Raw genomic sequence first — 23,443 nt, forward strand, 5'->3', positions numbered from 1 at the left:
TTGTCACCGATGGAAGCGAAGGCTCAGAAAAAGCTCAATATGGAGGCCAAATGGCCGAAATATTGGGAAATTTTGGAACAAGAGGGAGACAAATTGAAATTGCAGAGTTTTGAAAAACTAAAAAATAAAGTGCAAGATTGGCTTCATTATTATCAGATAATGGAGGCATATAATTTGGACAAGAAAATTGGTTTCCAGGTGGAAAAATCAAAACTGGAAACAGAATTGTTAGATCCCAAAACCAAGATTTTGTCAAAGATGTATAACTTGCTGTTGAAATGGAATACTCAGGATGAAACGGTGAAATCTGCCATGATTAAATGGGCACAAGATGTTGGACATAATATTATGATGGCTGATTGGGAACAGTTATGGACCACTGGTATGAAATTTACGGCATGTAATGCCTTAAGAGAGAATATTATGAAAATGATATACAGGTGGTATATGACCCCAGTCAAGCTTGCAAAAATCTATCATTTGACCGATAATAAATGTTGGAAATGTAAAGAGACTGAAGGTACATTCTTTCACCTTTGGTGGACGTGCCCAAGGATTAAGGCTTTCTGGGAGATGATCTATAATGAAATGAAAAAGGTATTTAAATATACCTTCCTAAAGAAACTAGAGGCCTTTCTCCTGGGCATGGTCGGCCAATTGGTGTCAAAGAAGGACAGAACTTTCTTTATTTATGCGACTACAGCAGCAAGAATACTTATTGCAAAGTATTGGAAGACACTCTGGAAGAATGGCAGATGAAGGTGATGGACTATATGGAACTGGCAGAAATGACCGGCAGAATCCGAGTCCAGGGAGAAGAGTCGGTGGAAGAAGATTGGAAGAAATTTAAAGACTATTTACAGAAACACTGCAAAATTAATGAATGTTAGAATGACGTTGGATTGAAGTTAAGCAGTCTTTAGTAGTAATGTTATAAAGGAATATGTAAAATGGTTTGTTAACAGGTGATAATATAAAGTTACAATATATTAAGATAAAAGATTAAGATAAAATCAAAGAGGGAAAGGATTTGCTGAATTAATTAATTGAACTGGAATACAAAAAAGGGAGGTGTGAGGAGGTCAGGGAAACAAGCAAATGAAAGATAAGACTTGGAAAAACGGATTTGTTTTTAACTGTTTTTACTTTGTATTTTTCTTTTTTCTTTTTTGCTTATTCTTGTAAAATGTTGAAATTTCAATAAACAGCTTCAGGTTAAGTACGGACCTCCGGAACAAATTAAGTACTTAACCCGAGGTGCCACTGTGCAGTCATACCTCAGGTTACAGCCGCTTCAGGTTGCGTTTTTTTGGGTTGAGCACCGTCGAAACCCGGAAGTACCGGAACGGGTTACTTCTAGGTTTCGGTGGTCGCGCATCGCAGAAGTGCTAAGTCGTGCTTTGCACATGCACAGAAGTGCCAAATCACAACCCGTGCATGTGCAGACGCGCAGACCCGGGTTGCGAATGTGCATCCTGCATGGATCATGTTCGCAACCCGAGTGTCCACTGTATACATACATACACTGACTGCTGTTTCATTCCTTCTCGCCACAGATTTCCAGCAATGCAACCTGAGGAAGGCAGCTGTGGTGCCCTTCAAGACAATGAAATCTATTCTGAGCTGTGTAGCACACAGCTTCTCTGGATTTGTCAGAAGGAATCTGTACTCCTTTGAGTATCTTCATGTGTCCCCATTCGTAATCAGCTACACACTCTCCTTTAGACATCTTATTCTCCATACTAAAAAACCCCTCAAGGACCTTCTTGGCGGCTGCTCCCAGACTTTGGAACTCTCTCCCTAGAGAAGCCAGACTGGCTCCCTCCTTGTTGTCCTCCCACTGGAGGTGAAGACTTTCTTGTTCCAACAGGCTCTGGAGAACTGACTGCTTCTAACGAAAGGACTGGTGCCATGCTGTTTTCATTGTGATCATTTGTATGGTTTTAATAGATTAAATATATGTATATATGTAATTTTAATTCTATCAGTGTGTGTTTGTTTATTTAAAATTGTTGTTTTTCTTATTTGTTTTTGGCTGTTCTTCTTTTTCTCTGTAAGCCGTCTCGAGTCCCTGTCAGGGGAAAAGGCAGGGTATGAATAAATAAATAAATAAATAAATAAATAAATAAATAAATAATACAGTCGTACCAGTGTGGTGTAGTGGTTAAGAGCAGTGGACTTGTAATCTGGTGAACTGGGTTCGCTTCCCCGCTCCTCCACATGCAGCTGCTGGGTGACCTTGGGCCAGTCACGCTTCTCTGAAGTCTCTCAGCCCCACTCACCTCACAGAGTGTTTGTTGTGGGGGAGGAAGGGAAAGGAGATTGTTAGCCGCTTTGAGACTCCTTCGGGTAGTGAAAAAGCGGGATATCAAATCCAAACTCTTCTTCTTCTTTTTCTTCTACCTCTGCTTATGTATCCCTCTGGATATGTAAACTTTGGTTTGCGCACATGCACAGAAGCACTCAATCGCGACACGCGCATGCACAGAAGTGGTGCCTCTGCCTATGGACTTTTGGGGTTGTGGAAGGAACCCCAGAATGAGTTAGTGTGTTTTGCTGTTATTGTTAAAATTCAAAAGGAAGCCCAAATACTAGAAATTAATGCACCTCCTGTCCTATCATGGCAGGTGTGTCCCATTCTGAAAAACAAAAACTATGTTAGCAGGTTTGAAAAGGTGCTGTAGTAAAGGATACATTTGCAAAGCTTCTTTTCTATTATATTCATTTGCATTTTCTTTCCTTCTTTCCTCATATGCCTTTTTTGTTTTCCTGATTGTTGTCTGATATGAAACTCAATGATCCCAGGCAGTGCTATCTATCTATCTATCTATCTATCTATCTATCTATCTATCTATCTTTGGGGGTACTCTCATTTTCCTACTCATATTGAAATACTGCCCCTCAATGAGGCCAAACTTAGAGTCGCAAAATGATTAGGGGTATGTGTACCCCTGCGTACCCCCAGGAAAAAAGCACTGATCCCAGGGCATTGATCCCTGAAATTGTGTGATGGCTGGTTGCTCTGATACAATACAATAAAAAGGAGTTGAAACTATGAGCAGAGAGTTACGCCTTTGTTTGCCTTTCCACATTTGTTTCGTTATCTAGTTGTCAACATGTTGGCCCTGTTTTATTTTATGCCAAACCCTCAAGGCCCCATTGATGGGAAAAGATTCTTTCAGTTCTTGTAACACAGCTGCTGCCCTGCTGGAACTCCTAAACACTGCACATGATTTAAGGTTCATCTTGTGTTTGCTAAACTTGCCATATAAATAAACTCTTCCTTTAAAGCAGAGAAATAATGCTTTTATTAATTTGTTTGTTTATTTAAACCCTACCTTTCTCCATTTTGGAACTCAAGGTGGATAATTAAAAAAAGAACTGCTAAAAACATAGAAAAATTATTAGAATTGGTAGGATTAAAACTATCTATCTATACACACACACACACGGGCGCCATCAGGGTGGCCAAGGGGCCAAGGAGGGGACTGGGGCCCCTCAATATTCTGCAGGGATTCTTATTGCTTTCTGCTACTTAACCATTTTTTATGGAGCAGATTTTGGGCACCTAAACGCTTGCCATTTTTTGTGAGACCTCGCCTCCAAAATATCAAGATCTTTCATCACTTTTTAAATCTCATTGTCTTTTGCATTCCTCCCTCAAGAGGCTCCATAAAATTATACAAACCAATGCTCTTTTTAACTTTCCACAGGCATTTTCCTGCCACTATAACACTTTTAATTTTCTTTTACTATAATACCTCCCTTGCTACAAACAAGCTTGTCATTTGTTAGTCTCTGTTGGGATTCGCAGGATACTGGATAAGTCTGCAGGCTTCAACAGGATGATGCAATACTCTGCTGGGTCAGAGTGACTCAGCAGGAGTGTGATTAGTGTAATTGGCTATCACCTGTTTTAAAAAGGAAAGCCTGTTTAACAGTGGGTGTGGTGGTTGTGCTGTAGTGTGGTGGTGCTGTGGTGGAGAGTATTCGTTTGTAAGTACTCTGTATGGACTGTTTCTTTTGTAAATGCCTGTATATAGCTCACATTAAAAAGGACTGCACTGAAAAACCTGGAACTCTTAATGCTTTGCTGAAAACGCCGCGTGGAATACGCGACAGGGTTATGGGCCCAGCACGCTTCCGCTGCGCAAGAGTACAGGTGGCAGTTATCTAGCCGTGGGTGCTGGAGGTGAGCTGCAGGGATGGAGCAGTCCAGAACTGGCGTGTTGCTGGAGAAGCTGACGGCCACGAACTACAGCATCTGGTCGGTCCGCATGCAACACTTCCTCAAGCGTGAGGGCCTGTGGAAAGTGGTGGAAGAGCCACCGCAGCCCCCGGAGGAGGATGAGGACGACGATGAGAAGCTGGCACTAGCAGAGGCCCAGCTTGAAAAGGATGAGAAAGCTTTGGCTACGATCATCCTTGGAGTGGACGACAGCCAGCTAGTCTACGTAGCTGATAAGGTGACGGCAAGTGAGGCGTGGAATGCGCTCAAGGCTGTCCATGTGCGAGAGACGGCTGGCTCACTGATAACACTGACCAGGAGACTGTACCGGTGTCGCAAGAAACCGGGGGACTCCCTGGTAAACCACCTAAAATTCCTAACAGGCTGTTTCCAGGAGCTAGCCTTAAGAGGGAGGCCTGTGGGGGAAGAGGACAAAGTCTTTATAGTCCTGAGTTCCCTTGACGACAGCTATGATATGCTGGTCAACTCCCTCGAGTCTGTAGAGACTGATAAGCTGACTCTGGAATACGTGACCAGACGGTTGTATGCAGAGGAGGACAGGCGTGCAGAGCGAAAGATGACCTCAGCCCAGCTGTTGGAGCATCCCAGAGGGAACAACAGCCGGGAAGAGCAGAGGTGTCGGGAGCCGGAGAAACAGCCAGGAGGAGCTGCTGCAGACCAGCCAGTGGTCAACAAAGTAAAAAGGTGTTTTTGCTGCAAGTCCAGTGGACATCTGCTGCGGGACTGCCCAAGAAAACAACAAAAACAGCGGAAGCACAAGTGGCAGCAGAGGGAGTCTACCGCTTGGGTGTCTGCAGATGGTCAAGAAAATGAAGAGCAGTGGGTTCTGGACAGTGGAGCTTCTCAAACCTTTTGTAAAAGAAAAGGACTGCTAACTGATGCTAGGGCTTCAAACAAAAAACATGTAAGTCTTGCTACAGGCCAGAAAGCTAATGTGGTTTGTGAGGGGGAGGTTGTGTTCCCACAGCTGGGACACACATTCAGGAATGTGTTGTGTGTGCCTAGTCTGCAAAACAATCTCCTGAGCATTCCTGACTTGGCAAAAGCAGGCTTTGAAGTAAATTTTGTGGGAGATCAGTGCCAGATAAAGCAAAATGGGGCAGTGTTGGCAAATGCTAGCCTTAGAACTAATATGTATGTACTGCAGTGTGAATCTAAGGTTGCAAATGTGCAAAATGTCCCGACCCATGATATGTGTATTCATCTCCTGCACAGGCGTTTGGCTCATGCTAGCTATAAGGTGCTAAACAAAACACTGGAGTTGTGTGGGGGGATGAAAAACATAAAAAGTTGTGATAATTACTTAGACTGCAATATCTGCAAGGAGGTTAAAAGCAGGGCTTGCCCAGTAGCAAGAGCAAGCCAGAGAGAAACCAAAAAACCACTGGAGTTGATTCATGCTGATGTAACTGGTCCTTTTCCACCAAGTGTCTCCCACAACAAGTATTGTTTGATCCTAGTGGATGATTTTTCTAGATTTGGCTGGGTCTATCCATTAAAGCAAAAGTCTGACGTTGCCCAAACTTTGAAGTTCTGGGTAAGAAGGGTAGAAAGGCAACTTGGTGAAAAGGTGTCCTCTATTCAATCAGACAGGGGAGGGGAGTTTATGGCAAGCTCCCTAAGAAACTGGTTGCGTGCCCAAGGGATTAAACATAGGCTTACCAATGTGGCCACGCCTCAGGAGAACGGAGTAGCAGAGCGTAGGGGAGGTGTCTTGCAGACACAAATGAAAGCATTGTTAGCAGATGCAAATCTTCCAATTAAGTACTGGGCTGAAAGTATTAAGACCGCGAATTATATTGGGAATCGCTTGTGGTCAAGGGTACTAGATGACATACCCTATAAAATTCTCTATAACAAAAGTCCCAGTTTGCAACATTTAAGAATCTTTGGGACAAAGGCATGGGTTGACATACCTGTGAAAAACCGAAGAAAAGGTGGGGAAAGGGCACAGCAGTTGCTATTTCTTGGGTATGAAAGTGGTACGAAAGCCTACAGGTTTGAAGATGATAAAAACCTTTTAAGTTATAGTAGATCAGCCAGCTTTAATGAGCAAAGAAATTGGCCCAAGATACATGCAAACCTGCTGCCAGAAAAAGTTTTACTGCCGAGCATACCTGATAAAGCAGCTGAAACAAAGTTAAGAATTGGCAGCTCTCCCAGAGAAACTGAAAGGGAGGAAGTAAAGGTTGAGCATTTTTCTCCAGCTGCTAGCATGGAGCAGGGGAGAGAAGAAAGTGCAACAGGGACAGGAGGAGGTAGATCTCCAGAGTCAATCCACCCCAAAAGCAGTCCTGAAGGTAGCCCAGGGGGTGAGATTAATGAACCAAGGAGGTCTGCAAGAAGTAATAAAGGTCAACCTCCAGACCGTTATGGGTTCCCAGCCACCATAAACCAGGTTTGTGTAACTGAGCCAGAAAACTTTGAAGAAGTGCAAGAGTTACCTACTCTAGAGAAAGAGGCGTGGTTAAAGGCAATGCAGGCAGAGTATAACTCTCTGCTAAACAACAATGTGTTTGTACCTACAGAATTGCCTGAAGGTAAAAAGCCCATAAGCTGTAAGTGGGTTTTTAAAGTGAAAAAGCTGGCTGATGGTAGTTGTCAGAGGAAAGCCAGGTTGGTTGCACGGGGCTTTACACAGAGGAAAATGATACATTATGATGAAGTGTTTGCCCCAACAGCAAAGGCTGAAACAGTAAAATCAGTTTTAGCAATGGCAAGTCTGAGAGGGTTAAAAGTTAATCATTTTGATGTTGCCTCAGCATATTTAAATGCTCCTATTGACGCCGAGGTATATTTACAGCAAATACCAGGTTATGAGCTAGAAAAAGACAGCATGGTGTTAAAACTGCAAAGGGCACTATACGGTTTACACCAAAGTGCACGTCTATGGCATGAATGCATAGACACAACTTTGAAAAAGATGGGATTCAAACAAAGCCTGGCTGATTCCTGTTTATATTCAGCAATGGTGCAAGGAAGTGTTTGTTATTTACTTTTGTATGTTGATGATATCTGTCTAATAACAACTGCACAAAAGCAAGTGTCTTGGTTTATAAACAGCCTAGGTAACAAATACAAACTGAAGTATTTGGGAGAGATTCAAAATTACTTAGGAGTAGAGGTTCAGAGAAATGAAGAGGGCGTTTACTCTCTGAGTCAGAAGGAAAAAATCGAAAAGTTACTGAAGACATATGGAATGGAGAGGGCAAATGAGGTTGACACTCCCATAACTACCCAGTACAAAAATGAACCAGAAGGGCAAAAATGTGAGAATGCAACAGCGTTTCATTCTCTGTTGGGTTCTCTGTTATATTTAAGTTGTTGGACAAGACCCGACATAACATTGGCAGTGCACATGTTAAGCCAAAGAAGTGCAGACCCGGCTCAGAGAGATTGGGTAGCACTTAAAAGAATCCTAAGGTATCTGAAAGGCACAAAAGATTACAAACTGGTGCTGGATACAGGACATGATCAGCAAGTGTATGCATACGCTGATGCCAGCTGGGGGGACAGAGAAAATGGAAAGTCTACCACTGGCTATGCCATATATATTGGAAATGCCCTGGTTCAGTGGAAATCCCAGAAACAAACATTTGTTGCCACAAGTACTTGTGAAGCAGAGTACTCAGCCATAAGCGAATGTGTATCACAAATAGAGTGGTTTGCTTGCCTAACAAAAGAGCTTGGAATACCTTCTGAAATGCCAATCACTGTGCTAAGTGACAACATGGCTGCACAACAACTTGCTAACCAACAGAACTTTAAGAGCAAGAGTAAACATATTGCGATAAGATACGGAAATGTGAAAAATGCTTTGGAAAGAAATGTGTTAAAGGTACAGCACTGTAACACAAAAAGTAATGTGGCAGATTTGTATACAAAATGTTTGGATGCTCCTAAATTTCGAGACTTAAGAGAATTATTGGGTCTCAAGCCTTTGACTTAAGGAGGAGTGTTGGGATTCGCAGGATACTGGATAAGTCTGCAGGCTTCAACAGGATGATGCAATACTCTGCTGGGTCAGAGTGACTCAGCAGGAGTGTGATTAGTGTAATTGGCTATCACCTGTTTTAAAAAGGAAAGCCTGTTTAACAGTGGGTGTGGTGGTTGTGCTGTAGTGTGGTGGTGCTGTGGTGGAGAGTATTCGTTTGTAAGTACTCTGTATGGACTGTTTCTTTTGTAAATGCCTGTATATAGCTCACATTAAAAAGGACTGCACTGAAAAACCTGGAACTCTTAATGCTTTGCTGAAAACGCCGCATGGAATACGCGACAGTCTCAAACTCAGCAATTGCCAAGTTGCCAGCTGGCACCGGGACTTCAGCAACTGTTTCTCCTTCTGCACATTGAGGGTGATCACATTCCCCACTGGGAGGTTCTGCCCTTTGTTTGTGGGGTTGATTTTAAATCATACACTTCGTGGCCAAGAATGTCTTCGGCCTCTGAGAGGGTTGCACTGTTATCTGAACCAGGGCAGAAGACGTTGGGCAACTGAAACCATCTCTAGATTCAGGCTGGGGGGAGGGTGAGATTAAAGGCTGGGCGGGGGGAGCTGGAGCCAGAAATGGCTGACTAGGACTTCTCTGGCGATAACGAGGAAGCAGGGGAGGGGGAGGAAGAGGCGATGAGTAGCAGGGACCAATCGCTTTAAAAACAGATTCTATTTTTGCTTCTTATGGGCTTGGTCGGCAGCAGATACTTGTTCCTGCACTGCAGAACCTGGCGCTGGATTGATTCTGCCAGAAGGTAAAAAGAATTCTATAATATATTGGAGGAGGGAGAAATATTGGGAGGGGGACAAAAGGGAGATAGGGAGATGGGGAGGGAGACTGGGGAAAAGAGAAGGAGAGGAGGAAGGGGGAGAGGGTTTGGGGCTGAAGAAAAAACATTTCTAAAATAATATAAGCAGTGTTCTTTTTCTAAAAAAAATATTTAGGGGTTCTCTCTCATTTTGACTCAAGAAAAGCACCAATTTAAAGCTGAAATCGGGAAAAATAAATACAGTTAACAGGACAGGACAGAGAAGACTTATTCCAAAAGGTGGCTTTTTATTTTTATTTTTTTAAGGAAACCCAGAGGGGAAAAGACAAATCCTCAGACCAAAATTTGTGGTTCTGCCAAAATAGAAAAAAATTCTACAATGTATAAGAGAGGGGGATATGGGGAGGAGGAGGAAAGGGAGAGGGTGAGATGGGGAGAGGGAGATTGGGGAGGGGAGGAGGAAGAGTTGATGGCTGTAGAAAAAGCATTTCTAAAATAATATGATGGCTTTGTTTGATTGGGGAGACTCCTAGAATCCCTTTGGGGGTCGTGAGGGAGGAGAGGGGGAGAATATTCCCTTGTGCAAGGAGAAACCTTGTGCTAACAGGACGTTGTCTTGGCACTGCTGGGAATACAACTCAAAGTTCTCACCCCCTCATTCAATATAATGGTGAACCTAAAAAAGGCTTCAGAAAAAAGTGGAAGAAATTTGCAGAAATATGAGCCTCTCTGGATTAAGCCTGCCAAATTTTAGGCAGATCCATTTGGAGGTTTTTGTGCCTAAACTAACTGACTTGGACCTGCGTGAAAACTATATGCACAATGCCCCCTGGTGGCCAGGGTGAAAGCTTCAATACATAACACCTGGAGCACTGTGTCCATTTCTGGGCACCACCATTTACGGAGGATGTTGACAAACTGGAAGGTGTGAGAGCGACATTTCCTCATAAGGCTTGGAAACCAAGCTTAATGAGGAGGGGGAGCTGGCTATGATTAGCCTGGGAAAGAGGAGACCGAGGGGAGATATGGTAGCCATCTGCTACTCTCTTTTTCTCAGTGCCAGGCCAGTGGGTGGTCCTATATTTGCATAGTAGCTTCCCAATGAGATATTGTTGTAAGTTTAGCAGAGGAGATGGGGGGGGGGGCGCTAGGCTGCATGCCTGAGACTCTGCTAATTCCTAGACCCAGCAAGGGCTAAAATCTTGGTAATGGCCCCTTAAGTGTGGGTCAGGAGCGTGGTGGAGTCAAGTGAGGGAGGAGATGGAAGAAAGACAGGCTCTGACTCTGAATATGACAGGCTGCAGGAGGAAGCAGACCCAGCCCCCCCCCTTTCCTACCAAGATATTGGTTTCCTGAGACAGTTTGAGCAAGCACAGAGAGTTTCCAAGAAGGGGGCGTAGATGCTAGGCAGCCAGATAGGCAGAGGATTGACAGCTCTTCTCTGGGAAGCGTAGAATTTCCTGACCCTCAATCCTGAAGAGCTGAAATGGTGAGATTGCAAAGGAAGTGGAAAACAGGTTTTTCTGTTGTGACTACAATGATGACTCCTAGTAACCAACTGTGTCCATTTCTGGACACTGCAGTTTAAGAAAGGATGTTGACAAACCGGAACGTGTGCAGAGGAGGAGACTGGGGGAAAATATAATACACTAGCCATCTTCAACTATCTCAAGGGCTCCTCCCTTTCACTTTTATCAATGCTTTCATTTCATCAAGTGGATGTAGAAATATTATTGTAATCATTTAGACTAAAAAGAAGAAATATTGAATTTTCTTTTTTAAAAAATATATATTTATTACTTTTCCAACAATTTAAACACACACACAAAATAAAAAGAAAAAAGAACAATACAATGCAGTACAAAAACACTACATAACACCTTAAACTAACAAAACAAAACAAAAACAATTTAAAAGACATCAAACAATTTCAATATCTTATCTTTCATTTACTTATTTCAGTGACCTCCTCACACCTCCCCTTTTGTATTCCACTTCTGTTGATTGTTTCAGCAATTCCTTTCCATCTTCCTCTGCTTTCTATCCTTTAATTATCTTAACAGATTCTAACCTTATTTTTCCCTTTAATACTCTATTGATCTATTTATACTTAATTCCTTATAACATTTCTACTAAAGCCATATAACTTCATTCCAACATTTTTCTAACATTCATTAATTTTACAATATTTCTGTAAATAGCCTTTAAACTTTTTCCAGTCTCCTTCCACCGACTCTTCTCCCTGGTCTCAGATTCTGCCAGTCATTTCCGCCAATTCCATATAGTCCATCAACTTCATCTGCCATTCTTCCCGAGTGGGTAAATCTTGTGTCTTCCAATACTTCGCGATGAGTATTCTTGCTGCTGTTGTTGCATACATAAAGTTCTATCCTTCTTTGACACCAATTGGCCAACCATGCCCAGGAGAAAGGCCTCTGGTTTCTTCAGAAAGGTATATTTAAATACCTTTTTCATTTCGTTATAGATCATCTCCCAGAATGTCTTAATCTTTGGGCATGTCCATCAAAGGTGAAAGAATGTACCTTCAGTCTCATTACATTTCCAACATTTATTGTCGGGCAAATGATAATTTTTTGCAAGCTTGACTGGTGTCATATACCACCTATAAATCATTTTCATTAAATTTTCTCTTAGGACATTACATGCCGTGAATTTTATACCTGTGGTCCATAACTGTTCCCAGTCAGCCATCATTATGTTATGTCCAACATCTTGTGCCCATTTAATCATAGCTGATTTCACCATTTCATCCTGAGTGTTCCATTTCAACAGCAAGTTATACATTTTTGACAAATTCTTAATTTTTGGATCTAGCAATTCTGTTTCCAATTTTGATTTTTCCACCTGGAAACCAACTTTTTTGTCCAGATTGTATGCCTCCATTATTTGGTAATAATGGAGCCAATCTCGTACTCTGTTTTTCAATTTCTCAAAGCTCTGCAATTTTAATCTGTCTCCATCTTGTTCCAGAATTTCCCAATATTTTGGCCATTTGGCCTCCATATTGAGTTTTTTCTGTGCCTTCGCTTCCGTTGGTGACAACCATCTTGGGGTTTTCTTTTCTAACAAATCCTTATATCTTATCCAGACATTAAACAATGCTTTTCTAACAATATGATTTTTAAACGCTTTATGTACTTTTACCTTATCGTACCACAAGTATGCATGCCAACCGAATAAATTATTAAAACCTTCTAGATCCAACACGTCAGTATTTTCAAGAAGCAGCCATTCTCTCACCCAGCAAAAAGCAGCTGATTCGTAATAAAGTTTAAGGTCTGGCTCTGTAAATTAGTATACATAAGACTAGCTTTAGGGCTTTTGTTTCATTGGGAATAAAAGGAGTCACAAAGACAAAACAGGGAAGTGGAAAACATATTAAGTACAGCTTGGCTGGACAAAGTATCCGATTAAAGCACACGGTTAAGTGGTATTTAAAAAGGGTGCTTTCTCACCCCATCACGTAGCCATACTGTGCTTGAATCTGCAATCCAGTGATCTGCTTTCAACATATCTCAAAAAATTGCAAAAGTCTGTGTAATTGAGTAGCATTTATTGTGCGGTCTGTAGATCCTCCTGGGAGAAGGAAAAGATGGGTTTCTCTGAAACTGAAAAGCTAGAGCAAAGGCTCCCCGTGAATCCAGATGCAGCAGAGAATGGGGAATGTAGTGGAATCATAATTAATGGAAGCACCAAACAAGCAAGAGAAGACTTCTCTCCGAAACGGGGCTATTTTCCATACGGTAAGTGAGTTCAGATGAGAAAAGCATGAGTTTCTCAGAAAAGTTATGGATTTGCTGCTGGGATAAAATCTGCAGAATGCAGGCCAACTAATCAAATTCATGGAGATGCTAATTTACTCAGGCAATTAAAAGCCATAGGAAAAGGATGGGTACATAGACACTTGTGTGAAAATCAAGAAAGGCTTCTCAGACTCTTCTTAGTTCCTCTCTCAGATGGAACTATCCTTCCTCACGCAGGCATGCATAAGGAGAAGGGGGTGAGGCTGCCCTTGAGGAGAGAGATTCCTGGCTGTTCTTCCTGTTCCCCTTCCATGTAGACCAAGAATGGAGAGCTTGTCTCTCGCCAGATGTTGCTGGATTCCAACTCCCTCCCATCACTCTCTGCCAGCATGGCCAATGTAGACCAAAAACATCTGCAAGATCACACGGTCCCCATTCCTGCTGCACACAGACCTAGAGAGTCACTGATAAGCAAACAGACCAGGAATCTGCAAGTGCAGTCGCATGGTCCACAGCATTGACTAGCACAGCGGCACTTTAATGCGTTGTTGTTGTTGTTGTTGTTGTTGTTGTTGTTGTTGTTGTTGTTATATGATGCCCATCTGATTGGGTTGAATGGTATACATTACAGTAGACCATACTGACATTTCTATTTGAGTGGGTGATTTATATATATATATATTTAAAATAAATAAAATAAAATTCTCAGCAAATCTAGAAGCAACCAATACTGTGCAAATCCCCTGGCAGAGAACCCCTGTAAGACTGGCTTCTCAACTTTGCCTTATGCAACACTATTTCAGAACATATCTTTCAAAACATATTGGTTCCTTTCTTCCAGGATCCCAATCTGACCAACCAAGTGTTGCCATGTTTACATGCTGGTGACATGGCATTAACTGATATATATATATATATATATATATATATATATATATATATATGCTGAAAGCAGACACTCAGAGCTGCATATTGCTGACGAACCACTTTGCTGGCTAGTCCTTACATTTGGCCCTGGTTTTCTTTAAGTGTCAGTTATGCCATCCTCACCATATAATTAATATAGCAACCTTAGTACATCTGTTGATCCTGGTCCGTGAACTACGAACTGCTATTTTGACTTATTTGGGTGAGGCAAGCTTGAAAATTCACTATCCTGTATTGAATGAATAAAGCTTCTTTTAGCACAGGAAAATGTTCTTTGGTTGAACAATTCATTTTAATGCATTTTGTTTTGCACATTAATGGATCTACCCGTGATGTGTTGGAACCAACCCTGTGTTATACAGAAATGTGCAAGGGCTTAAACTGTATGCCCTTAATGGTTTGTTTTACAATAAAGATTAAAATGGCTTCAGGTTATTCGCTTGAGGTTGCTGCGATGCGTGAACAAAATATCCCATTCTGTTTCTACATAGGATAGAGATCTCCTGTCACTTCCATGCTGCCAGCAACAAAAACTTTCAACTTCTGTTTTGGGGGCAATTCAGATGCTCTAAAAGGGATGGGTAACCTTTAAAATTAAAGATTGGGGGGGGGAGAGAAAATGCTCGCTCCAAGCCCATTTTTGTAAGGTCGCAAATATAAGCTGCACTTTAACTTTTCACGGTCAGAATTTGGAAAAAAGTGAGGCTTATATTCAGGCCTATACGGTAAACATTATTGTGCATCACCTTGATAGTTTAGGAGATGGTGGCTTGTGAATACTTTTTAATAAAATAAATAACTGGTGACTCACCAGCCATGCGTAGAGGCCTACCAGTTGGCTGACTTTGTGGTGGGAGGCACCAAACCTATGAGCTTCATGATGCCACAGGTGAACTTGGTTCATCTCATACTCTTCCAACATCCCACTGACCAAAATTGGGACGTTTCTTTTTTTGGTCCCCAGATGACTTGCACAACAAGTCAGACTCAGACCAAAAAATGGGACATTCTGGGATGCAATCAGAAGCCAGGATTGGCTTCTGTAATTCCAGGATGTCCCGCATAAATCAGGACTGTTGAGTGGTATGACATCTTTGTGTGATGCAACCTTGAACTCACACCTTCAATGTGGGTGGAATACCCAAGCCTTGGTAGACTTGGAGCCCCCCAGATACTTTGGAGTTTCTAGAAGGACTTGTCCGGCATCTTGCTGAAACCAAGGACACATTAACACTTTATTTCCCTCTGCAGGTTTGCGCAATAAAGTAAAAAAGAAACTCGCTTTTAATGTAAAAAATGCGAGCTTGGTGGTTAATGTCATTCTGATCATTTTCATCATCATCATCAGCAGCAGCAGAACTTCTTTATCAGGTAAGTGAAGAGCCATTTTGCTGTAACTTCTGCCAGGTCATCAACAGGCCACCTGCTCTCACAGATCTCCTCTCCTCAGCAGCTAGAATAGCTTTATTGGCATTCAGTTGAGGCAGCCTGGAAGCAGTTGTGGATAGGGGCCCACATTCAGGCAAGGTAGACTTCATGTACTGTAATAATAGACCAATATGCACACACAATATACACACACAATTACAAGTGATTTAAATTGTACGATACAATTCTCATCAAAGGCCTTTCTCAGGGAGAGTCAACTAGACCCTGGCTGTGTCTTTCATGGATAGTCAATTGAGGTCGACTATCTATGCCTGAGCCACAAGAGAAGCTGCTCTATGTCCTGCAAGCTCCTGAGGTTTTGGGCAGAGATGGGCACTGGGCTGTCTGCCCTCCCTCCTACCCTCATTTCCCCACCCTTATCCAGCCCCACCTGGAGATGATGGGGGTTGACCAGAGACCTGCACACAGGTTTTGTGTGTGGTGTTTTTGCAATTATGTTGTTATACTATATTTTTATGTGATTGTCCTTATAATGCTTGAGATGTGTTCCTATTTTCTTTGTTGCAAGCTGCTTTGAGCAGGATTCCTTTTGTGGAAAGGCAGCACACAGATATAATGTTGATGAGTGGAGTACATTGCCTGACCTTTATTTTGGGTAGGACTATTTATAAGCTATAGATAGTGATTTGTCTCACTTTCTGATACCTTTCTAGGGAGAAGTGCAGTATTGCCAGCTGCCCTACCTTCTCCTTCCACTCTAACTGAGTGCTGTCCGGATGGCTGGATTGGCTACCAAAGGAAATGTTACTATTTTTCGGACAGTGACAGAAATTGGACTTATAGCCAGAATTACTGTGCCTCTTTCGATGCCTCTTTGGTCGTGATTGACTCCCAAGAGGAGATGGTGAGTGGAATGATACAGAGCAGAGTCTGCAGCCCCAAATGGAGTTGATTCTCCACTTGGATGAGAGTTGAAAATGTATTCACACTACTTTTCTTTATTAAGAGCTTCTTGAGACGACACAAAGGTCCTGCTGACCACTGGATTGGTCTCCAAAGGGTGGATGACCAGGAACCTTGGAAATGGATCGATGGCACCATTTTCAATAAATGGTGAGATCTCTCCCCCCCCCCCCCAATTGTGTGTCAAAAAATAAATGTCAAAGTCCAGAAACTAGAAATTTGGCAGAACCAGCCATTTAAATGTCTGGGCTATGCAGAATGTTTTGCTTTTGAAAAACTCTCTCTCCCCCCCCTCCACACACAACGCACACACACACACACACACACACACACACACACACACACTTTTGAATTTATTCAGGAGGGAGGACAGAGACATAGCTACAGTGGTGGGGGCCTAGGGGCAGGGGGCCAGGATTTTGCCCCAGGTGAAGCCTTCATAGGGGTGTCATTGAGTCATCCAGCCTGAGTGTGTGTCGATATTTCCACTCTTCTTCTGAAGTCAGAGGTTTTTATACCATTTGCTGAGGCCCTGAGCCAAGATCACATAGTCTAAAATGTAAATGTATTAAATTAATATAAATGAAGCTGCCTTCTGCAGTTTTCTTCAGGTGAAAATTAGCTTCCAGGGTATCCTGTACATACATTGGGGGGGGGGTTCTTTTCAGTTGCATGGTCTTATACTTGTTCTTAGGGATACTATTTCTACATTCTATTGCTTTTTAGGTTTGAAATCCGGGGAGGAGGAAGAGGTGCTTACTTAAACCATCTGGGTGTTGCTAGCGGCACCAGTGGAAACGACGAACGCTGGATCTGCAGCAAACCAATTGGTAAATGAGAAACAGCACAGGCTTCTAAGTCATGCAGATCACACTCAATGAGGTATGCATAATGTGCTGGCCCCCTGTAGCCTCCACAACCAAAGAGAGTGATTAGGCTGTCCACCCTAGCTATTGAATCTGTAGGTGTTGATGGAGGAAAAACCTTACTTGATTTCGTTGGGCGGTCCAGATTTTGGGTTTGGTTCAGATTTGCATTTTCCTGGGCAATGTTGGGAGAGAGACACAGGAAACATGTCCCTCTGTGATGTGATACAGCTCCTCTTCTCTTTTGTATCTGCAGGTGTGGCAGTGGAAGTGCTAGTCTGGCCCTGCTTCTGTAATGGACTGGGTGAGAACCAATAAACTGAAGCTTAATCCAGATAAGATGGAGGCACCGTTAGAGGGCTGGATGGATGGTTGCCTTCTCTTAATGGGACCGCAGACAGTCTGGGAATCAGCATGTTTTTACAGGAGTAGAATGTGTGCTTTTATTTAAAATGCATCTCTGGGTTATTTGTGGGGCAAAGGAAATTGTTCATTTCCCGCCCCCCCCCCGCCTCCAAAATATAGTCCAGGCCCCCACAAGGTCTGAGGGACAGTGCACTGGACCCCTGCTGAAAAAGTTTGCTGACCCCTGTAATATCTCCTGCTTGGACTACTGCAATGCGCTCTACGTGGGGCTACCTTTGAAGGTGACCCAGAAACTACAATTAATCCAGACTGCGGCAGCTAGACTGGTGACTGGGAGTGGCCACTGACACCATATAACACTAGTCCTGAAAGACCTACATTGGCTCCCAGCGTGTTTCTGAGCACAATTCAAAGTGTTGGTGCTGACCTTTAAAGCCCTAAACAGCCTCGGCCCAGTATACTTGAAGGAGCGTCTCTGCCCCCATCGTTTAGGGGGTGGAGGTCCAGCTCCGAGGGCCTTCTGGCAGTTCCCTCCCTGCGCAAAGTGAGGTTACAGGGAACCAGGCAGAAGGCCTTCTTCAGTAGTGGTGCCTGCCCTCCCATCAGATGTCAAGGAAATAAATAACTATCTGACTTTTAGAAGACATCGGCAGGCAGTGGCTCCCCATTTGTACAATGCTTCCCCCGGGAGGTTCAGCTGGTGCCTTAAAGGGAAATCTTCAATTAACAATATCACCCAGTAGTGCCACAATGCTATCCTATGGGGAAAACTTCAGATAATCACTAAAAATCAGCCGTTTCACTTATCTTCCTCATTTCAATGGTGCTTTACTCTTCTCAGGGAGGGGGAGGGGAGGGGACAGGAACCACGATGCGGCCAGTCCGCAGTCTGCCATTATCCTTCAGATGTGGTGCAAATGACTTCTGACAAGCACAAAGAGTTCGAACAAGACTGAGTGGATGGGGGGAGGGGGGCTTGTTTAATTTCACTGCACACTGGTGGTGTAGTGACAATAAAGGGTTGTTATTATTATTATTATTATTATTATTATTATTATTATTATTATTATTGCCACCACATACACCAGATACACCTCCCAGATGTCAGACCAGATATAACCAGTCAAGATAAGGAGGGCAGGTAGGGTGAGGAAGGTGTTATCAGAATCACAAAACCCCACGTGAAAAACCCATCTCCAGAATGGAATGCAACCTGGCCTGAACAAATAAAGGTGCTAAGTCGTATTTTCACGACAAAGGGATATGTATGAGTGAGAAGGGCATGTCTGGATCTCAGATTTCTGTCTGACTTCACTCCTGTGGTACGTTGGTGGGGGAAAACCCCCAGAAGCTTTCCTTTTGTCAATTATAGGAACAGAACTACCAAATCTGTATAGAAATTTATTCATGTATGCGACTACAGCGGCAAGAATGTTACTTGCCCCCAAATGGAAAGAATAAGAAATGCCAGCAAAAGAAGAATGGATACAAAAACTTACGGAATACAGTGGTACCTCGGGTTAAGTACTTAATTTGTTCTGGAGGTTCATTCTTAACCTGAAACTGTTCTTAACCTGAAGCATCACTTTAGCTAATGGGACCTCCTGTTGCTGCCATGCTGCCAGAGCACGATTTCTGTTCTCATGCTGAAGCAAAGTTCTTAACCCAAGGTAATATTTCTGGGTTAGCGGAGTCTGTAACCTGAAGCGTATGTAACCTGAAGCGTACGTAACCCGAGGTACCAATGTATGCAGAAATGGCAAAACTTACCAGAAGAATAAGAAATCAAGATAACAAACTTTTTTTTAATAAAAGAAAGGAAATGGTTCATTGAATATTTACAAACAAACAGTAAACAGAAAAGAACATTGGCAGGATTGTTGTAATAACCTGCAGTTTTATAAGAGTATATATTAAAAGTAGATGAATAAATGTGTAAATTAAGTTAATTTGGAGATGAAGAAAATATTAAAAATAAATTTAAGGAACCGCAGAAGGAAGGGGAAGGAAGTCAAGTTCTGAAATGTTCAAATGATTGTAAAATTATTGACATGTATAAAATTGAAACTCATTAATAAAATAAAATAAAAGATAAACATTAAAAAAGACACCACTCCTATGGTGTGTGCGATGTTTTGATGACACTGTGTGAAATGTGTTATGGGAAAATTTGAGAACGTTAAAAAACTCATATAACCTTTGTTCAGGGCTCTTTCTTTTTTGCTTGCCTTAAAGGTTGGAACCTTTGTTGCAACAAATAAAGATCAAGCCTATTGGCTGCTGGTTTTCTTTTTCATTGCTTGGCTGTAGTCTCTTATTTTCTCTGACCGATACAGAATTTGCAGGGCTAGACTCTAGCGAAGTTGGGAAATGGTTTAAGTAGTGTACCCCAATATTTGGGATGTGAAGGGGGAAATATAAACTGTAGAGGAATTCCTGAGTTAGCCTTTGGGAAACGACCTGTTGAAGCTAGGGCCATTAAGGATGAACAGAGGGCCAGGAGGAACCAGACAGGGATGTCCACTTCCACCTTTGCTCTTTAATATGTGTTTAGAACTCCTGGCATTAGATAGCATTGTGAGATTCATGAAGGAGTTGAATATGCTTATTTCAAAGCCTCATTCTAGTATTCCTAATTTGACGAAAGCAATGGATGATTTGGGTAAAATATCAGGATACTCAATTAAGTGATTGGTCCAAATTGGAATGGATGCCAATAGGTGAAATTCTAATTACTCATCATTTAAACAATACCAATTCCAGAATTGTACCAAATCTATTCAATACCTAGGTATGTTAATACCAAGAGATATAACTCAGTTAGTAACAGTAAACATAAATGAAATAATAAAAGAGTCTTCACTAGATATTGCCAGGCGGGAACCATTAAACGTTACTCTTGGGGAAAAGGTACATGCTCTCAAAATGAACATTACTTCCAGATTTCTTTATGTCCTGAGAAGACTTCCAGCTTTTATACCTGGGTCATATTTTCAAAAGATAAAGTCCCTGTTTAGGAAATGTCTTTGGAGTTCAAAAGCACTGAGGATATCTATGCAGAAAATACAATAACAAATGAAAGAAGGTGGATTTGGAAATATTGGAGACCTCCTGATGATCTTAAGTTCCTGACATGGGCAACCTTAGAATATACATATATAGCACTTTTGGTTGCTTGGACAGCATTAGAATCAAAAATATTTCAGAAATATTTGAAATTTCAGATGACTCTTGAAATAATTCAGTTAGAAAACTGGATTGTTGTAGCTAATAAAAGCAATTTTGATCCATTTTCCCATGCAAAACTTACTCTGTGGGGATATCCTACTCTAAAAATTTGAATAGAAGATGGTAAGATGGAAAAACTGGATGGAAGCAGGTGTATTGACCTTGATAGATGAAGAATATGAACGTTACACGTATGATGTTCTAAGAGGAAAAAATATCACCTGTCACATGAGGCCCAATGGCAATATCTGCATCTTTCCATACAACATCTTTTAACAACCTCATCTCAAATGTTCAGTGTAAAGTGTGCCTCTTCAGCATTCACCATAAGCTATAGAATGGTTCCAGGATGGGGAAGGAGTTCCACAAAGTAGGGCTGCATAGTGGCCTAGCTTGTATGATGGTCTCATGACCATTCAAACCATCTCCATAATGAACCATTCTATCCTGCATCTGCTTCACATCATTTTTAAGCTCTGCCAAGTCCTTTTGGATCGGCTTCAGAACTTGTACTTGAGCCAGTAAATTTCAGTAAATTAGTATTAGTGTCCTCTACCGCCATTTTCCGCAGCCCAACCGATTAGTGACACTGTTGAAGAAGCTGCCTCTCATTTCGCTCTAGTCGTCATGGCTACATCTCATTAAAAGAAATTATATCATGGGAGGTTTTATATACCCAGTAATCAATGACTTTGTCCAAGCAGTCCGATAATTCAGTAGTTTGAAAGCTTGTTAGTCTGGAGAGGGACGAGAAATTTGCTTTCAACAGGTTTTGGGGAACTGACTGCTTTGAATGAAAGGGACGGTGCTGTTTGTACTGTAATTATTGGCCAGGTTTGCTGTTTTGTGCTGTCAAATTCTACAGTTGATCCTCAACTTTCACTTCAAACCAATCTTTCAGTAGCCAAAATATATCTACTTCGAATTCCCTTATTATCTTTGGATTTCACGTAGAGGTATTTTGCTGAAAACAGAAACTTATTGGTATTCAATATCTTTTAAATATTTGTGTTCCTGGCAAATAACAAAATTCCACATAATTATTATCTGGCCTTTGTTCTGGGCTCTTTCTTTGGTTTTATTTGCAGATGGTATCCTTCGGCTTATTTCGAAGACTCAATCTAGTATTCCTAATTTGATGAAAGCAATTCATGATTTGGGTAAAGTTTCAGGATTTTACCCTGAGGTATTTTGCTGAAAATAGAGAAATGCCTTCCACAATCTTCTCGGTATTCGGTATTTTTAAAAATTGTGCACTCCTGGTAAATAACATAATCCCACATAATCCCACATAATTATTATCTGTATGAAGCTAAAATATTACAGTAAAAGAGAGTCTTTCTGGCAAATCCATCTAAGTTCAATACTGCAGGCTTCAGCGACGAGTTCAGACTTTATCTTGCCACAATAGTTCCCTTTAGCAAACTTTGGTTCTGGAAATCTGTGGAAGGAAAGGGTAGAGTTGAAGGTCAGGACTGAAGACTGTTACAACTATTCCCCCCCCCCCCCATATTCTTAATAGAAATCAGGGTTGTTCCCAAAATGTGTAATAAGCTGGCTGTGTGCATTTGAATCCTTCAGACATGCATGGATAGTATCAAATTGGATAGCATGAAGAAAGACATTATTATTATTTATTAAATTTATATACCACCCTATGCCCGCAGGTCTCAGGGCAGTTGACAGAATTAAAAAGTCATGTATGCTTGATAATGGGACCCAGCCATCTTACCCTTTTCCTGCCCCAAGACCAAATAATTTCCTTTGGGGCATGGGAAGGAGGGTTGCAGCAGTGGTGGAGAATCCACCAGGGACCTGGGCATACTTTACATCCCGGGAACTAAAAATGACCAGCCCAATTTGCCACCAAGGGAGAGTTGGTGAATTGGGGTAATGGGGCGGATATAGGAGCTTGAGAGCAGAGCTGGCTTCCTTGTCGGTTTTTGGACCTCAGCACCATAGCTGTTATTTGGCGGACAGTCACTTATTCCAGCGCCATGTCCCACTGCTGTCCCTTATTGATGATGACTCTTAAATAAGCTACTGAAGGTAATGGGGCCCTTTGTATGTCCAGCTTGCTTTGTCAACAACAAATTGTTGCTTTTTTTGTGTTGAATATATGCTATATGGTAATTTATGGACCTAATAGGTATCTAAAGCCATTTTCACGCAACAAAATATGTATTTTATAAAAGTAATTGTTGATCCCTTATTTTGGCTGCTGGTCCCTTATTTTCAAATCTGTAAGTTGACAGCTATGCTCAGCACATTCCCAGCAACAATGGATGTGCAACATTCTGTATTAGTCTGTGACTCACCTCAACCACACTAAGACTTTACAAAGCCCAACTGGTCAGTTGGTCACCCCAAATTAAATGAGATGGGATGGGGCACCCATCATTAACTGCTAATAACCTTCCAGTTCTCCCTTTTTCTCTCTCCTCTGATTTTCCTCTAGGACCGAAAATGAACTTCTGGCCAGTTCTTGTTGAATGTTTGTGTGTGTGTTAAGAGTGACAAAAAGGTCTCCCTCTTTTACAGTGCATTTCCAACAGTTCTTATTTTCATTTTGCACATCTTTGCTAGTTTGGTGGGTGTTAAGTACCACCTATAAATGGAATTTGGCAGCATCTCTTATACCAGTCCCTCTCTCTGCATGAGAATGCTGGCAACCTAATTGGAACCGGTGCAGAAACCAGTGCCTCAATTGCACATCCCAATAATCTGAACTCTAAAAATTGCATGATATTTTGCTTAGGTTAAAAACAATGAGAAGAACTCACAGACTCTGATCAAGCTGGGAGCCTGTAATCCACATCCATTTATTCTCTGCTAATGATAGTGAGAGTCCGATCCAGAATTTTGCATTTTTTGTAATGTTTTTTATGAAGTCCTGTATCAGAGAAAATGCATTTTTGAAAAAGATA

The 23,443-nt window shown here is 41.9% G+C and overlaps 2 protein-coding genes across 6 annotated transcripts in view; both read left to right on the forward strand.

The window, feature by feature from the left end:
* Positions 1 to 23,443, forward strand: part of LOC310701925 (killer cell lectin-like receptor subfamily B member 1B allele C) — a 50,030-nt gene that overhangs the window by 16,562 nt on the left and 10,025 nt on the right. Inside the window, exon 6 of one of the 3 annotated variants that reach the window (XM_083493467.1) lies at positions 1,557 to 2,136. The exons of the other annotated variants lie outside the window; for them this stretch is intronic. Coding sequence (XP_083349593.1) covers positions 1,557 to 1,677 — 121 coding nt within the window. The 3' untranslated portion in view covers positions 1,678 to 2,136. Of the gene's footprint in view, positions 1 to 1,556; positions 2,137 to 23,443 lie in introns of those variants that run through there. 3 annotated transcript variants of the gene reach the window in all.
* LOC310701918 (C-type lectin domain family 2 member D-like) lies at positions 12,357 to 18,906 on the forward strand. 3 transcript variants are annotated; one of them, XM_083493453.1, is made up of 6 exons: positions 12,357 to 12,777; positions 14,956 to 15,075; positions 15,807 to 15,997; positions 16,100 to 16,206; positions 16,783 to 16,938; positions 18,661 to 18,906. In XM_083493453.1, exons 1-5 carry the CDS (start codon positions 12,627 to 12,629, stop codon positions 16,892 to 16,894), a joined length of 681 nt encoding a protein of 226 aa, XP_083349579.1. In that variant the 5' UTR covers positions 12,357 to 12,626; the 3' UTR covers positions 16,895 to 16,938; positions 18,661 to 18,906. The 3 variants fall into 3 exon arrangements, with proteins under 3 accessions (XP_083349579.1, XP_083349577.1, XP_083349578.1); XM_083493451.1 differs by lacking the exon at positions 18,661 to 18,906 and adding an exon at positions 17,179 to 18,357 and having other exon boundaries at positions 16,783 to 16,886; XM_083493452.1 differs by lacking the exon at positions 18,661 to 18,906 and adding an exon at positions 17,179 to 18,356.

Source organism: Podarcis liolepis (assembly GCF_965112155.1).
Source record: "Podarcis liolepis genome assembly, chromosome: 2".
Taxonomy (NCBI): Eukaryota; Metazoa; Chordata; class Lepidosauria; order Squamata; family Lacertidae; genus Podarcis; species Podarcis liolepis.

Bases quoted from the DNA above. Each gene is read 5' to 3' on its own strand.
- LOC310701918 (XM_083493451.1), top strand. From the start codon at position 12,627: ATGGGTTTCTCTGAAACTGAAAAGCTAGAGCAAAGGCTCCCCGTGAAT. The intron at 16,207-16,782 runs GTGAGATCTCTC...ATTGCTTTTTAG, and splicing joins GGCACCATTTTCAATAAATG to GTTTGAAATCCGGGGAGGAG. The intron at 16,887-17,178 runs GTAAATGAGAAA...TTGTATCTGCAG, and splicing joins GATCTGCAGCAAACCAATTG to GTGTGGCAGTGGAAGTGCTA.